This window comes from Vanessa tameamea, chromosome 5, assembly GCF_037043105.1.
Source record: "Vanessa tameamea isolate UH-Manoa-2023 chromosome 5, ilVanTame1 primary haplotype, whole genome shotgun sequence".
NCBI lineage: Eukaryota > Metazoa > Arthropoda > Insecta > Lepidoptera > Nymphalidae > Vanessa > Vanessa tameamea.
In genome coordinates, this window is record NC_087313.1 from 7,315,652 (window position 1) to 7,332,340 (window position 16,689).

At 29.1% G+C, this 16,689-nt stretch overlaps 3 protein-coding genes across 3 annotated transcripts; 2 read left to right on the plus strand and 1 right to left on the minus strand.

Annotated features, from left to right (window-relative positions):
- Window positions 1–451: 451 nt before the first annotated feature.
- LOC113392737 (golgin subfamily A member 4-like) lies at window positions 452–6,541 on the plus strand. The gene is made up of 8 exons (XM_026629287.2): window positions 452–964; window positions 1,210–1,282; window positions 1,443–1,564; window positions 1,814–1,921; window positions 2,276–2,473; window positions 2,737–2,820; window positions 2,902–6,027; window positions 6,223–6,541. Exons 1-8 carry the CDS (start codon window positions 881–883, stop codon window positions 6,244–6,246), a joined length of 3,819 nt encoding a protein of 1,272 aa, XP_026485072.2. The 5' UTR covers window positions 452–880; the 3' UTR covers window positions 6,247–6,541.
- Window positions 6,479–7,786, minus strand: LOC113392742 (uncharacterized protein C9orf85 homolog). Its single transcript, XM_026629297.2, has 3 exons — window positions 7,349–7,786; window positions 7,162–7,265; window positions 6,479–6,743 (listed from the first exon to the last, which is right to left on the minus strand). Exons 1-3 carry the CDS (start codon window positions 7,658–7,660, stop codon window positions 6,608–6,610), a joined length of 552 nt encoding a protein of 183 aa, XP_026485082.1. The 5' UTR covers window positions 7,661–7,786; the 3' UTR covers window positions 6,479–6,607.
- Window positions 7,787–8,720: 934 nt separating this feature from the next.
- Window positions 8,721–16,533, plus strand: LOC113392740 (uncharacterized). The gene is made up of 11 exons (XM_026629294.2): window positions 8,721–8,807; window positions 9,621–9,755; window positions 10,828–11,105; window positions 11,184–11,294; window positions 11,395–11,486; window positions 12,166–12,266; window positions 12,875–12,940; window positions 13,207–13,318; window positions 13,490–13,598; window positions 14,494–14,532; window positions 16,386–16,533. Exons 2-11 carry the CDS (start codon window positions 9,625–9,627, stop codon window positions 16,478–16,480), a joined length of 1,134 nt encoding a protein of 377 aa, XP_026485079.2. The 5' UTR covers window positions 8,721–8,807; window positions 9,621–9,624; the 3' UTR covers window positions 16,481–16,533.
- The last annotated feature ends 156 nt before the right edge of the window (window positions 16,534–16,689 follow it).

The window sequence follows — 16,689 nt, forward strand, 5'->3', positions numbered from 1 at the left end:
TGCTGTTATTTAATTAATATCAAACTTTGTTAATTTGTATCATTGTGTCTATTATTTAATACATAAAATATAGCGAAAGCGACTTTATTTATCCGGGTGCCTAAAGATACCTCTAACTTTTTTTATAATGTATCGTACAGTAATTTTAATTTCTTAATGTAAATAAAGTTATGTAAAAATAAACAATTTTCAATATTTTTAAGGTCATTCTAAATTTTATAACGTCAAAGTAGTTAATTAGTTGTAGTTGTCAAGAAATCATACAAAATAAATAAAAAATAATATTTTTACATAATCAATGAACTGATTTTTTAAATGATAAAGTACAATTGCTTTGTAAATAATTTTAATAAAATTTAATAATATCAGTCTATTAAGCGTACCACTTAACTAATTTTCTATGAAAAACCACACGTATCATGTACATGTACACATCAACAATCAACAGTATTAATGTAAAGTTAAAGTTGTTTTATTCTGTGCACTGTTCTACATATTACGTTATGTATACTTTTACTTATCTCTAGTGACTATCCCTATTCCTGGTTAACGTGCACATGACTTTTTTTCTACAGTTCAGTGGCATATAAACAAGAATACTTTAACTATGCATTTACTATTGTAAGCAATATAATTTTGTACTTCGATACAGATGAATTCTATACTAAACGTCATTGTCAAATTTGTCTTTTTAATGACGTTTTGATGATTAAAAGAGTGTAATACGTTTAATTAGTATAAATAATTAAATATTATATACTTAATATTTATATGCTTTATAGTATAATATGTGTAGACTATGTATAAGATTTGATAAATAAATTAATACTTATAATTAAGTTGCACATTACAATTGAAAGCAGTATTTCAATACTAAAAAATGTTCAAGAAATTTAAAGATAAATTAGCTGAGGAAGTTAAGTCATCTCCTCAAAGGATACAACAATTTGCACAAGCTGCGCAGGTAGGATTAATATAGACTTATTATTTTATTTATCAAATTAAACATTTTATAATGAATAATTTGACTATAACAATTGAAAAAAATGTCATAAGTATTTGTCTAATAGAAAAAAAGTATTACATTATTTGCAATAATTAATGAAATGGAACTTTGTGAATGAAAATAATTAAAATTTAATAAAATTCTTATAATCAAGTTAAATATTTTGCCTTAGTAAATCCTTTATTATAATCTCTATTTTTCAGGCTGCAGTTACATCTGCTTCAAGCAGCATATCTGACATAACAAATAATGATTTGTTTTCCATAGGTGATAATGGTTAGTGTTAAATTATGTTTTCGTTATTTGTAATTAGGACCTTACTTATAGGCTTTAATTAACTATTGTTTCACTAGAAGACACATAATTGTTCATCTAATCACCCTGTAAGCAACATTTATAGTTACTGCTGTAAATATTTAATGTAATATTTTTTTAGATACTATGAGTAAAACCAAGGTGTCAACATACAATCAACCTAATAACTATCAAGAAGTGCCTCTTGTGCAGCCGGGAAACAGTCAGCAAAATATTGAATCAGATTTTCAATTTAAGCAAGAGGTAAACATATTTTTTATCTTTTATAAGATAATTGTAAAATAATTAAATTTGATATGAAAAATACATCAGAAATACATCAAAAGTATCTATTGAATTCCATCTTTTAATTTCTTGGTACTGGATTTTATATAGTACTTATGTACAATAGTACTTTGGATATTATTATTACATTAACATTACATATTATTCTTTTAATTGTTATGTTAAAAAGATAGGGCCCTTTTAAAGATCAGACTTTTGTGTTTATAGATGCATCAGGAAAATCAGAGACAAAGACGACTTTCCAACAGCTCATTTGCTAGCGATATATCATTTAGATTGCCAAGCTATGAGAGTCCATCAATGTATCATTTGCAGGTAGGACATACAATAAATATGTTTGTTATAATATTTATAAGCTTGATTACAACATAAGAATCTTATTTTAGAAATATTTATCCATTTTAGGTAATATTTGTGTTTTTTATAATACTGTGAGCTTCATAAAGTACCTAGCTTATATGGCTATGGACCATAAGATTCCAGGTTCGGAACCTGGGACAGGTCAATAAACAATATTCTTCTTTTGTTTCAAAGTAGGTCATGTCCTACGTGATGAAAAGTCAAATTCAATTCAAGATCAATTTCCAGCATGCTGTCTTATAAGTCTTATCAAATGTTTTATGTAATTTATATAGTAACAATTATATTTTTAACTTCTTGTAATTGCAGTCAGATATGGAGGTATCAGCCAGTGAAGCTGAAGAGAAAGGTTTTTCTGGTGGTACAGTTAACCTAGACAGAGTTACTAAAGAACAGTTGTATGCAGCATACCGCCGTACGCAAGATCGTTGTACTAAATACAAAACTCAATATGCGGATCTTGCTCGTCATTACAAACTTTTGGAAAGGGAAAATGCAAAAGCAAGGGTTAATATTTTAATTAAAAGTATTAATAAGTGGCATGATAATTAATTATATAAGTTCCAATACTCAATGATATTTATGGTTACAATATATTTTATGAGAAGCATATGGCAAATCAATGTTTTTTAAATAGATATTTTTTAGGAAAAACTTAATTTTATGAACAATAATTTCCAAGATATTTTGTAAAATAACATTAAAATCACATTTAAAAATATCTTTAATATACTAGGAAGAATGCTAACGAAAACATTTAATTCTTTCAGAATGTCTTAGTAGAGACGCAGGATAAAGCCTTAAGAAGAGTATCTGAATTAAGAGAACAATGTTCATTAGAACAGGGTGCTAAAGTATGTATGAAATTATTTATATTTTTTAGTCCATTCTTGTTTAAATTAACCATATATAATATAATAAAAACATATTTTTAGGCACACCTTGAAAAAGCGTTGCGTTTAGAAATTGAGGAGAAAAATATAAAAATCGAAACACTTAATACAAAATTAAGTCTTCTACAAAATAGTAATATGGTGGAGAGTGTTGATTTAACAGAAAATAAACTACAAGTTACAAATAATAAAAATGATAATGATGCACCTTTAATTAATTTAGTTACTGATGATTTAAATAATGACCAAAAATCCAGCGAAGAAACCGGAACAATAGAAACGACAGCCTTAAATAATAAAATTGAAAAATTGGAACAATTGTTAAATAAGTATAAGGAATCACTTAAATCTACTAAAGAAAAGAATGCGCAATTGACTACAGAATTGCAAATAATTTCTTCTGATCTTGAAAATAAAGTTAAAGAAAATGAACAGCTTAAAGCTGCGACTCTATCATTAACTGAAGCGAGGCAAAGAATTCATGAACTGAACGAAAGTATCGAAGAATTACAAAATAAAAATAATTCTATTGAATTTTTAAAAAATAAAGAAATGTCTATTGTTGAAATAAATTTAAAAAATGCACAAGAAGAAATTGAAAAGTTACACGAAAAAATCGAAATATTAAGTAAAAGAGAAGAGGAGTATGCTATATCATTAGCTGAAAATAAACTAAGTATTCATAAAGAATTAGAAAGTAAGGAAACTGAAATAAAATCATTAAAAGATAGCTTAGCAAGTAGTGATAATGAAATTCAGTCACTTAATATAATAATAAATGATTATAAAAACAATATAAGTCAATTGGAAGAAGAGCATTCTAAGTTAAGAAATGATATTAATGAACTAAATGTTGATAAAACTAAAGTTGGAGAGTTAATAACTGAGTTAGATGCTCTTGCACAAAAATATCAATACCTTGAACAAACTAAGAATAAGGCTGATGAAGAGTACAATTGCTTACAACTACAAATGAAGCAAGAAACTGCTGAAAAATTGGCAATGATTGATAGAAATGTCTATTTAGAAAATAGAAATACACAGTTACTTGAAGAAAATACGAAGAAAAGTACACAAATCAGCAGTTTAGAAAACAATTTACAAATGCTAAAAAAAGAAGTAAATTTGTCAAACAGCCAAGAATTACAAGATGATAAGAAACAAACAGAAGAAATAAATATGTGGAAATTAAAATGTAGTAACTTAGAATCTGAGATTCAGGAGGAAAGGGTGGAACTTGTAAAATTACAAACAGAAATTGAAAAACTTTTATTAAACCATGAGTCTATTCAAACACTTAACGAACAGCTGAATATCACTGTAGATGAATTAAAATCAGAAATAACGTCATTAAAAGATAAGGTAGTTCAAGGAGAACAGGTAAAGAAATCTTGTGAAGAGTTGAGAACTAATGTTATTACCTTACAAAAACATTTAAATAAAACTTTGAAAGAAACAAAATCATTTAAACAAGTTATGAATGAAACACATAAAATCATTAACGAAAATATGATTGTATTAAATAACACAGCAAGAAATGAAATTACTCAGTGTGAAAGGTTATGTGAAGATTTACGTCTTTCTAATGTCTCTTTACAAATTAATGTTCAAAATATAACCGATCAATACAAAACCCTAAACAATGATTATAATCAATTGCAGAAAGAAAACGATAGATTAAAATCAAAATTAGAGAAAGTGCAATCTGAAAATAGTGCACACTTACAAAAGATTCTAGATTTACAAAATCAAAGTAAAGATTATCAAAAGGAATTGAATAATTACATGAATGATTCCAAAAAATTGAATGAAGAACTTAAAAATTATAGTATGGAAAAAAATACAATTGATGAAAAACTTAATGTTTTGAAAAAAGAAAATGTAGAACTTCTAAGTTTATTAAAAGAAAATGAAAATGAGAAGGAAATATCTAGAAATGAATTTGAAGATGCATCCCACAAGTATGATGAACTTCTAAAAAAATTCAACACATTAACAGCAGAACACAATGAATTATCAACACTTAAAGAAGACTATCAAAAACAAACAAACATCATACTTAACTTAGAAAAACGAATTGATGATCTAAATCAAGAAAATACATCACTTAAGAACTTATCTGAAACTATTTCCAAGAATGTTACTGATATTGAATCAGAATTGAAAGAAGTTCGCAAATCTCATACTCAAATAGAAATTGAAAAAGACCACTTAAACTCCGTGATATCTGAACTTGAAGAAAATATAAAAAAGGAGAAACATGCAAAAAATACACAAACAGATAATTTTAATCAACAAGAACAAATTCTTAATGAGAGCAAAGACATCATTGAACAATTCAAAAAAGATGTAGAACTCCTAAAGAACACTAATAACAAAATATCAGAAGAACTTAAACATAATAAATCAGAAATTAAGGAGTTGGAGGATATTAAAATAAAACATGATGAATGTGTGATTGAGGTTGATGCGCTAAAAGATGAGAATAAACGATTGCAGTCTGATATTGAAGGCCTCCAATCTTATATGACTAAAGTTTCTAAAGAAAATAGTCAACTCAATGACAAATTACGGGAAGTCATTGCGACCAATGATAGTTTTCCTGACAAAAATGATATGTTTATTCGTGATATAGAAAGTCTTCAAAATGAAATTCAATATGGAAAAGATAAAATAGATGACTTGCTTAGAGAGAACTCATTATTGGCAGAAGAGAATCTTGAATTAAAAGACCAAATAAAATTACAGTCATATCCTAAAACAAGCATAGTTACAGAAAACAATTGTATAAATAATAATGACATTGTTCATAAGTATAATAATTTGACAGAAACAAAAAATAGATTAGAAAAGAAATTATTTGATTTAGAACAAATGAATCAATCAGTGACTGAGAACATGAATCATATGCAAAACAATAATGAAAAATTAAGATTATCTAATGAAAAATTAGAAAGGAGACTAGATGAAGCACTTGTTAGTTTAAGACATTTGCATGCACTTCAGGAAAATACTGAATTAGAATATTTGAAGAATATTCTATATGAATATCTTACAGGTTCTGGCACACATTCCGTAACTCTAGCAAAAGTATTATCAGCAGTAGTCAAATTTGATGATAAACAAACAGAGATGGTACTACAAAAGGAAAAAGAAAGACAAGGCCTTGTAAGTTATTGTTTATTACATTTTGAAAAGTTGTCATGGGTAAACAATTTTTTACCCATACCTTATATTTTTGTTTAACTATTTCAATGAGCAATTTAGTCTCTCAATTAATAAAATATACTTAAGTTAAATTAATTAATATTGAATTTATTCTGCATTAAATAATAATAATTAAATGTATAACTTTTTTTTCAGCTGCATCAACTTGGCATTATTTGATAAATAATTCCATTAATATATAAAGGTAAATTAATCATATTATTTATTTTTTAGTTAAACACATTTTTAATATTTTGTACAGAGATAAATTAAGTTAAACATTGTGTAAAGTAAAAATGCAATAATGATGCCATTTTGTACAATTTGTTCTATTTAAAGCAGATTTTATATACCCGGTTAATAATTAGGTGTGAAAATATAATCACAATAATTATATTAATAAAAATACTAAAAATTTTATCTATATAATTATTTCGAAAATTTGGAATTGTTAATAAAAAACCTTTATTAAAAACACATGGTTTATTATTTTTTTTATTGTGTAGAACAGGAACAAGCAAACAATATACTATATCTTATATCAGATTTCTAAATCAGAGAAATTTATATCATCACCTGAGTCATTGTCAAACTCGTTTTTACCCATTTCTAACAGAAAGGCATCTATATCCAAATTAGTTACTTCAATACCTTCAGATTCTTGTTTCTTTAGGTGCCTGTAATTATATAATTTCACTAATGAAAAGATATGCAAATACATGAACCATTTCAAGGAAAGTGGCACTTATGCTCACCAACAAATATTAGATCAGAAATACAACAAACCCTATTAACAATGTATTTTTAAATATTTGAAATTCTGGTTATTTTAGCTATATTTTATCAGACACTCACTGTGTACAGTGTACAAACTGATTTACACCTTAACCTGGTTCTGGTATTTCTAATCGCTCATGAAAAGTAATTTTAGAAGAATATATATTAAAATGAAATAAATTGTTATATCACCAACTATTGAGAATTAACCTCCATAATTCATATTTCAAAACACTAAGTAATTAGATTCTTGAGATAGATTTATTTAAATGATAAAGATTAAAAGAGAAATGATTAAAAATTATATGATTTTATTACCTCAAAAATGTTCTTCTTTTTCTTTCAGAGAGATTTTTTAATATTGACTGATACTTAATCTCATTGTCGACAACTTTTTCTTCACTTTTTTTTTCAACAATCAACTGCAATTTAGTTTTAATAATACTACAAATTGATCTGAGGTAAATAATGATGTATCTCTATTTATATAATCGATTATACTTACTTCTGAGGGCTTACAGCATTTAGTACAAACTTTTTTTTCAGTTGCACATTTATTACACATAACATGGTAAGCATGCTTAATATTTCTTTGTTCACATGAAACACATTTTCCTGGGACTGTGAGAGGTTTGTACTTCTTGTATTTTATTTTCCATTCTATTATTCCTTTACAACGTTCACACACTCCAGTCACTTCTAAATTATTTAAAAGTTTAGTTTTCTTACTGGTGTCATGCAAAGTGTTTTTAAATACAGTTCTATTTTGATGTTTTTGTGGTCTTGTTCTGTTCGTATTTCCTCTAGAACAGCTCATACTGAAATTAATCCTATATAATAAATACAAAATCAAAACTAAATTGTTTTTATCCTTACGACTAACAATAGGTTATGCATATACATGCAGTTATGACAGTATATAATAAGAATTAAATCGCAGATTAAATGACGTGAATAACATTTGTAACTTGTAACTGTCAGTGTTAGTTATGTTTGTTTTGACATGCATCCACAGGATAAACACAATACATATTACTTTCATACAGTTTAGTATGTCACAAGGGATTTCTAAAGTGGGTTTCGATGAAAAGTCTCCTGTAAAATTCGTAAAATCATTTATTTTTGTCAGTTAAACATTAAGAAAGCTATGAAATCTTTATCTGATTATTTTCCGGGTATTGATAATAAGTACAAAAATTAAAATACTAAAACTCCAATGGAAGTAGGAAAAAAGATAATTACGTATTTCATGCGATTTGATATCAAATATTTTTACGTAAAATTTGACATGTTAATAGCCTGCGCAAATTTAAGACCCAAATATATCCCAATTGGGAATTGGAGCCACCAGGCACCAATAAACAATGATCGGAACATGATAAAAAAATCTTTGCGATATTCAAATACTTTTCATATCTTCCAAAATATTAAAAAAATAAAATATATATCTAAAGAATTTTCATTTTAATGAAACAGTTATGTATCGAATGGTTTAATAGTGCACTGGACATACTTCTACCTTTTAAGCCGGTATACCAAAACTAAGTTTTGCGGTAGAATACCCAATGAGTGGGTTGTTGGTCGATTTTGACAAATATTAGCTTCTCTATCATCTTTTTCTATCGTACTATTTAAAACAAGCCACCTCACACGACACTGCATTTTAGAGAAATGTTCTTGTTTTTTGTTTTGGGTATAATTGGTAAAATACCTTTGGTATAATGTTATACGAATATATCTGTAAAAAATAAATTAAGTACATTTTTTATATAATCTATTGTAAGCATTTTTATAATATATAAAAATTAGTAGAATTTGAAATGATTCATTACAATATAGTCTGTGACTAAGTACAAGGTTTTACTCTGTGTTTACTGGCTATCTGTGAATTCTGTGGTGTTGGCTTTCATTTGCAAGTTTTTTAATAATTCATTTCAGTTTCTTACAAGTACACCGGTTAACCGGTATCTATTTTATTATAAATATTAGATAATTTATAATTTAATGTACTTATTGTCATAAGAGATAAAGACTATGTTTTAAAAATTAAATCAAATATTGTCATAAGTTTTATCAGTATCAGTAGTTACTTAGTAATTATCAAATAATTTGTTATAGTTGTGTTAATTCATTTCAGTAAATACACGGTAAAAGGCTAAAAGAATTTTCAGCCGTTTGTTGAAGACGAAATAGTTGCTTTAAGCGAAAGATATATAGGTTTGTCTAATTTATTTTCAATCAAAGAAAATGTTTATAAAAATGACTATCATAATATTGTTGATTCAACTATGACATGTCCAGAAACTATTCTATCAATTATATTTGCCATGAAAGACTTACCTTTAGACAACATTGTTAGTACACAAACTCAAGTAGACAAAAAATAATTAGTAGCAGTAAAGAATTTCTAAAACTAGAACATATTACTTTCTTCAAAATCAAATACTAACTACCTACTTTTTATACAAGAAGTATAATTCTATAATTGATTTTCTCCAGAACTATATTTTATATTAATTAGAAACAGGACACTCTTAATCTTGTTTTAACATGTTAATATAATAATTGTGTTACATGTATGTTTAAAACAACAATAATATAAGAAGAGCAGAAAGATTCAATTTAATTGAAGGTATAAAAAAAAGTAATGATTTCATATTTTTTTAGAAATAATAACATAGAAATAGTTTTAGCATATAATTAATATTTAAAAGACAAAATATAAACAATCATTGTAAAATTTTGAATGTAATTGTTAAACAGACATTTTTTTCTAGCATAATGGATGATACAGAAATTATTGAAATCGGAGATGACAAAAATAGTATAGATGTAGAGTGTCAAGAGGAAAACTTACCAGAACAACTACAAAGGCCATTTGGTCCTCCTAAAAAGTTCCGTAATAATTACAGGTCCGTATCATAATTGGTGTTAGGGCTTTCTCAGTATGCCTGAATTCTGTTCATTAATTACTCCAAACATCAAAACTTTGTACTGCTACATCATAATGATTAATAGTAGCCAAATAAATAATAAGAAAAACCAAACATTGTGCGTGTGGTTGTATATATGTGTGTGTAGACTATTCAACCTTAATATTGGCTGTCTGAATTGAATTGACTTGATATCATTGGTCTTGAATAAAATCTATGGTATTCATTATGCATTCTTGAAAATTTTATTTTTAATGTTGGCTAAGTTGTTATTGTTATTAAAGTGTATATAAGTAGTTGAGTGTAATAGTGTTGTTTATATAAAGTTATATTAAATGGGGATTGTTTGTGTATAATAGTGAGTCTAGAGATATCAGCAAATTGCATGGAATATGTAAAGCTATGGTCTGTTTGTCCATTTCTTCTAATGGAATAGGCAACCTATATTTGTGTTTATATGTATGTATTGTAGGGGGAATGTGTGTATCTTATCGTTAATTTTTCTTATAACATTAATTGTAAGAACTTTTTTCCTAATTTATCTTATTAACCTAGCAAACGAAAACTATATTAATATAAATTGTGTATAATTATTATGGATATACATATTGGACAATGTTATGGTGTATGTTATTTCCCTAATCTTATCACATTTTAATAGCCATATTTTAAGTTATATAACTAAATAGATCCCTTGTGCCTGTTAGAGGGTAAGCCAATGTCAGCATAAAAAAAATAAAATTTAGTTTAATGATTAATAGTTATCATGCAACATGACTCTAAAGAGTCTCCTTGAATAAGGAATTTTGATATTTAACGAAATTCAAAATAAGAAGGAGGTTACCAGTTTAGTTATACAGCATTTTTTTTACTTATAACTCTGTCATTCATAAACAATTTGGAAAATTCTATTTTTGTTTGAAAGAAAATAACTTCTCATTTAGTCTCATTTAAATTTGAATTGGGTTGTTTTTGTTAAAATTTTATATTATTGATTAAGAATATATTTAATTGTTATCAAACAATACATTTTGACTTACAATTGTTTCAGGAATGATCGTTATAATAATGCTTATGGAGATTATAGCGGGGGCTATGGTCCACCAGGTGGTGGATACGGCCGTAATTTTAGGCCTCCACGTAATTACGGTCCGCGTGGTTATTATCCAATACCGGAAGGTCCACCTCCATCGTTCTATCAAGGTCCACAAGGACCACCAGGGCCTCAGGGACATCCAGGAAATTTCATGTGGGGAAGAGGATTTGGTCCTGGAGGACCACCAATTCGTAGACTACCGATGGATGACAAAACAATAAGATATCTTTTACGTTAGTATCATAAGATACCAAAAAAGGTTTAATTGTTTAATAATTAACTATGTAATTAATATTATTACTAATGAATAGGCTGCGGTGTTGCAAAAGAATACGTGAGGAATTTGCCACGTGATTTATTGCAGCTGATGGAACCGGAGTTCTGTGGGCTTTGCGCTCAAAGCTTCGAATCATTTGCTATGTGTAAGTTATGTGAATAAAAGTAATAAAAGAAAATGATGACGATCATATGAGTCTTAAACTTTCCAACTGTACGAAACATTTCGATTTAATTTGTTTACAGCTCGCGTTCATTACATTTCCAAAAATCATTTGAAGAATCAGAAAAAATGGTTAACACAACAATCCGAGATAGGATTCCGTCGCACCAAAGAGGTAACTAGACAATTTGTCAACGTAATGTTTCAGTAGTGATTTTGGCGACCATCCGATTCACATAATGGTAATCTTTCTAAACATATTGCTCCTCACTTGAAATGCTGTTCGCAAGACTTGGGCTGCCTCGTGATTGCGGACAGATAAGATCAAGTGAGATTTATGTGAACACCGTCGTCAAAATAGAAACTTATATTGTAACAAATTGTCGATCTTCACGTTGTTGAAGACGTGAAGTTTCTGTCTTATTAAATCTACCTCCAGTAATTTAAATATATAAATGTTGCCAGTATTTCTTGGAACTTTTTTTATCATCTAAGAAATTCTATAATGGAACATACCCCATGGGTCGGTATTAGACCTGTCTATCTGTCCGAGTTGTTTTATGTTTTGGTTAGATAGTCGTCGCATAATGCAGATGTAAACTATTCATATAAAATTATGGAAAATATGGATGACTTTTTACCCGACTTGTATCTACGAGACCAATTTTTTGTTCCCATCTAAGACAAAACATATATTAGTAATTTTTCCTTACTTAATTTAAAAATATATAAAAAAAACACCTTCGTGGTCGAGATCACAGTGTTGGTACTTTCGCTTTTAGATTGTACATGGAACCATAATTTTAAAAGTGGGTTAAACGCTATTTAGTTACTAAAAACCGTTACCATTTCAGATACCACTGAAAGCACGTGAGCTGTACTGTGAATTGTGTGACGTTCATGTTACTTCGAAAACACATTCTGAGTCTCATTATGCTGGGAAACCACACAGAGCGTATGTCTATCGTTTATTAATTCTTTGAATATAGATCTTTGAATTTAGATTTGGTAATTATACAGTTACATAAGAGTCTAGATGGCCCAGTGGTAAGAACGCGTGCATCTTAACCGATGATTTCGGGTTCAAACCCAGGCAAGCACCACTGAATTTTCATGTGCTTAATTTGTGTTTATAATTCATCTCGTGCTCGGCGGTGAAGGAAAACATCGTGAGGAAACCCGCATGTCTCTAAGTTCAACGAAATTCTGCCACATGTGTATTCCATCAATCTGCATTGGAGCAACGTGGTGGAATATACTCCAAGAACTTCTCCTCAAAGGGAGAGGAGCAGTGGCAAATTTACAGGCTGTTAATGTAATGTAATGAAATAAAAAACAGGCAATCTGTATTGCTAATATAATCGTCGCAATATTCGAATATGCCTTGTTTTATCATGTATTCTGGGATCTTCAAAATTTCCTAGCTTACGGAATTAATGGCAAATGTCATGTCATCGACAATCAATGTCCCCGACAGAATATTGAAACTGCATAATTACCTTATATTAAACTGATGATATTAGATTAATGATTTGTAACGAGGAAAAATGTTTTATTTTATAGGATCGTTGAGGGACGCAAGAATCCCAAGAATCCATTTTTGCTTCAACAGGGAATGGAAGAGCGAGTGTAAGTTATCTGTTTAGTTTTAAATTAAATTTAAAAATAACGGCTACTATATGCCTGTAGCCTGGTTAAATGGGCCAAAGTAAATTTTTATATAAAATGTAGATCAATGTATTTTGCCATTTACCAAATCATTTAATGTATATATATATTTATGCTAAAATAAAACGGCATAAGTTTAACGTAACAAATACTCGAAATGTTCGAACCCGTCCGTACTGCGGGCGCGCACACGACAACACATTTACATTTAATCTTTCTGTAATTAGGGATCAACTTATCCGCCGCGAAAAGAAAAATTTAAAACCAATTGAAGAGGATGAAGCGGCCGAGAAAGTTCCAAAAGTTATCCAACCTGATATGTACTGTGAAATATGCAAGGTAGTTTCATCAATAATTTGTAACTTTCTTTTTATTGCAAATAAATTATGGTATAGAACATTTTTTTTTCGTTTTGTCACTCACTAAATAGTATACTAAATATATAATAATTTTTGTCACCTAAATCAATTTGAGATAAAATTTTATAACGTTGTTTAATTTAATTTGCAGACGTCAGTAACATGCTCCGAACAAATGACGATGCACTTGAACGGAAAGAAACATCTCTCCAAGGAAAAGCAGCACATCTTGAAAATGATGAAGGGCGGAAATGGAATACGTGAGTTTTAATTGTACTAATATTGTAATAAAATATCATTTTACTGTTTGAAATGCGATCGGTTTATTACTAGATGTCCAAATATCAAAAACGACGCATTTTAAGGCCTTTTCTGCCTCGCACAACCACTGTGGAATCAGTTTTCGCCGGCGGTTATTCCAAACCGATACGACTTGGAACCTTTAAGAAAAGAGCTTATACATTTCTTAAACGCAACGCACCTGCAAGCGTCCCGGTTTTGCCAATGTCATCAATGTCAATGGGCCATGGTAGTCACTTTCCATCTGGTGAGCCTCGCTCATTTGCCAACATATTATAAAAAAAAATAAAAACTCACGTACGATTAAGAAGAATGACCTATATATTATTAATTTATTTATATATACGTTAAAGTGAAATGATTTAATATATTTACATAATATGATACTACCAATTTTTGTCAGAAGTTTCTAGTGTTGTTTTTGCATGTAACCTATAATAATATGCTACGCAGGTAATAGTTACCGTTTTGCCGCGACTCATTTGTTTTTACACACACATGTGTAAAATGTTTAGGAGTTTAGGAGTTCATTTTCGCGGTAGTTATTAATATTAGCTAATTACAAATTGACGTAAAGACACAAACTCTTATTTAGCGAAATATACAACATGACGCTTTATAGATAAACTATTATTACTCGATCTAATAGATGCACTCTATATTTCAAACAATGAGCATAACTTTCTACTTTATTAAATAAAAATGAAGCCATTATTTATCATTTTAAAATGAATATTATAAAAAAGTTGATAAATTAACGTGACAGGTCTATCTTTTGTTTAGCTAGGGTAATGCTAAGTCTGTATATACTTATATTATTCACAAAACTAAAATTATGTTCTTTATAATTTCCAGAATCACAGGAGAAACCAACTGAAGACACTACTATGGAAGGTATGACTAATAATAATGTAATATTTTTGATAAAACTAAGCTAGTTACCAAATAGGCGCCGGTGTAATTTAGTTTTTATATAATATAATCTATTGGTGTATCAATAGGTTATAGGTATAAAAAAGTAAGCCTATGCCTTGGGGCACAAGTTTGTTCCTTACCAAATATAATCAAATTCGGTTCAGTTTTTTGGCCGTGAATGAGCAAAGGTCAGACAGACAGTTACTTTCTCATTTATAATATATTAGTATAGATAACAGATTTTCCTAGTACTTTACTAGTATTCGCATAAAGAATAAACTAGAGCTTTGTACGAGCCCATTTGTCTTATCATGAGAGAGGCTTGACAAAAGTCGTCCACTTATTTGTTATACTACCCCAGACATTAATGCTGTGTATTGCTAATTCGATTTGGAAGGACGGTTGGCGGTTCACGAATACTTTATAGTACCAATGTCCAAAGGCGGAGGTGATCACTAACTATTGTGTGTTCATATCTGTTAAAAATAACAAAAAAAAATGCTTCCATTCCAATGTAAGCATGGACTTTAATGTGACTCAAATGTTATGAAAAAATACTTTTCTTCTATAACAGAAATTTAAGGCCTTTGCTAAACAAACTACTATATATAGTCTATTCCAGTAGTTCCCAAACTTATTTTTCTCGTGGACCACCTATTGGCATGTGTCTGTAACCACAGTTTGAGAGAAACACTAAAATATGAACTAAATTGAAATTTGTTTAATATTGGTGCTTTTAATTATAGCCTTAGTAATCCTACAAGTATTTCAGCAATTAAAATCTATGAATTTGTTGGTAATTCTCTCAAACTCATCCTCCTGCCCTTATCCCAATTTTACTTGGGGTCGGCGCAGCATGTCTTCTTCTTCCATACTTCTCTGTCGGACGTCATCTCACAAGTAACATTCTTTCTAACCATATCGTCTTTCACACAATCCATCCATCGTTTCTTGGGTCGTCCCCTACCTCTATATCCATCCACACCCATTCTCAAAACCTTTCTCACAACATAGTTCTTCCTCCTCCGTCATTCCTCCGCATAACATGCCCATACCAAGACAGCCGGTTTCCTGATAGCTTCTCGGTTACCGGTACCGGTTATCATGTTGATAACTTTGAAAGTGATTCCCTCAAACTGATGACGAAAAAAAAAAGAGTAGGTACCTTTGGCATCAAGTATTTATAGTGGTGATCAAGTTCATGTCTGAACATGCATTAAGCATTGTCAGGCGGATAGCGCTTTGCAAGTCAGTACACGAAATTGTACGTTATATCGAATACGTAAGTTTGGACAAGTAACAGTCGCTCGCCTTATTAAAATATTATCTGCTTAGTTAGGTACTTAAAACAATGCTTACATTTTTGTTCTTTACTGTAAAAAGCAGATAAATTTTCGTGGACCACCATTAACATCTTATGGACCCCCATTTTTTATTCACGCCTACGTAGACACCAAGCAAGTCTCCCGTGGACCCCTGGGGGTCCACTTGGACCACTTTGGGAATCACTGGTCTATTCCAATCGAAGAAGAAATAAAGATAAACAAACTAAGCTCAGCAGTGCACAATATGTGTGCTTTACTATCAGTTCTTTCCTAATATATCTTTATTTATAATAAAACATTCAACTACTTATTTACTTCAATGCTTTCAAAATTTCGATTCCAGTTTCGTCGACCTTCAATACGGCATTTATTCCCTATCCATAATGAATATAATAGATTAGACCAATTATATGATATGAATGTTTATTTGGCTTTTGTCCTCTTGTGATTGGAATAGACTGTACAATCAATAATAGTGATTTAACAAGAAATAATAATTATTAATAGAAAACGAAAATGCCGAAGAAGAAGGTGAAGAAAGTTATGATTGGGGTCAAGGAGAAGAGAAGTGGGAAGAAACTACTCAAAATGAATGGTATTGAGAACACTGAAAATTTTATAAAAAAGAAACCAAGTAAAGTAATCTATTTCCATAGGTCAGATTTTTACTTAATAATAATAATTTATATGTAACTTCAACCATATATATTAGCTTGTAACAATTTGTGTTAATTTGGAGTATAATTTGCAGTATTTGATGATAGTAAATTCATAATAATTACTTAATGTATGAATGCCTCAAGGCCAATTT

What these genes read in the sequence shown, in the direction of transcription:
- LOC113392737 (XM_026629287.2), top strand. Translation starts at nt 881, where the DNA reads ATGTTCAAGAAATTTAAAGATAAATTAGCTGAGGAAGTTAAGTCATCT. An exon ending in GTTTTCCATAGGTGATAATG is followed by an intron (nt 1,283 to 1,442) that starts GTTAGTGTTAAA and finishes ATATTTTTTTAG; the next exon opens with ATACTATGAGTAAAACCAAG. An exon ending in CATCAATGTATCATTTGCAG is followed by an intron (nt 1,922 to 2,275) that starts GTAGGACATACA and finishes TTGTAATTGCAG; the next exon opens with TCAGATATGGAGGTATCAGC.
- LOC113392740 (XM_026629294.2), top strand. Translation starts at nt 9,625, where the DNA reads ATGGATGATACAGAAATTATTGAAATCGGAGATGACAAAAATAGTATA. An exon ending in CTTCGAATCATTTGCTATGT is followed by an intron (nt 11,295 to 11,394) that starts GTAAGTTATGTG and finishes ATTTGTTTACAG; the next exon opens with CTCGCGTTCATTACATTTCC. An exon ending in TGAAGACACTACTATGGAAG is followed by an intron (nt 14,533 to 16,385) that starts GTATGACTAATA and finishes AATTATTAATAG; the next exon opens with AAAACGAAAATGCCGAAGAA.
- LOC113392742 (XM_026629297.2), bottom strand. Translation starts at nt 7,660, where the DNA reads ATGAGCTGTTCTAGAGGAAATACGAACAGAACAAGACCACAAAAACAT. An exon ending in AATGCTGTAAGCCCTCAGAA is followed by an intron (nt 7,266 to 7,348) that starts GTAAGTATAATC and finishes ACTAAATTGCAG; the next exon opens with TTGATTGTTGAAAAAAAAAG. An exon ending in AAAAGAAGAACATTTTTGAG is followed by an intron (nt 6,744 to 7,161) that starts GTAATAAAATCA and finishes ATATAATTACAG; the next exon opens with GCACCTAAAGAAACAAGAAT.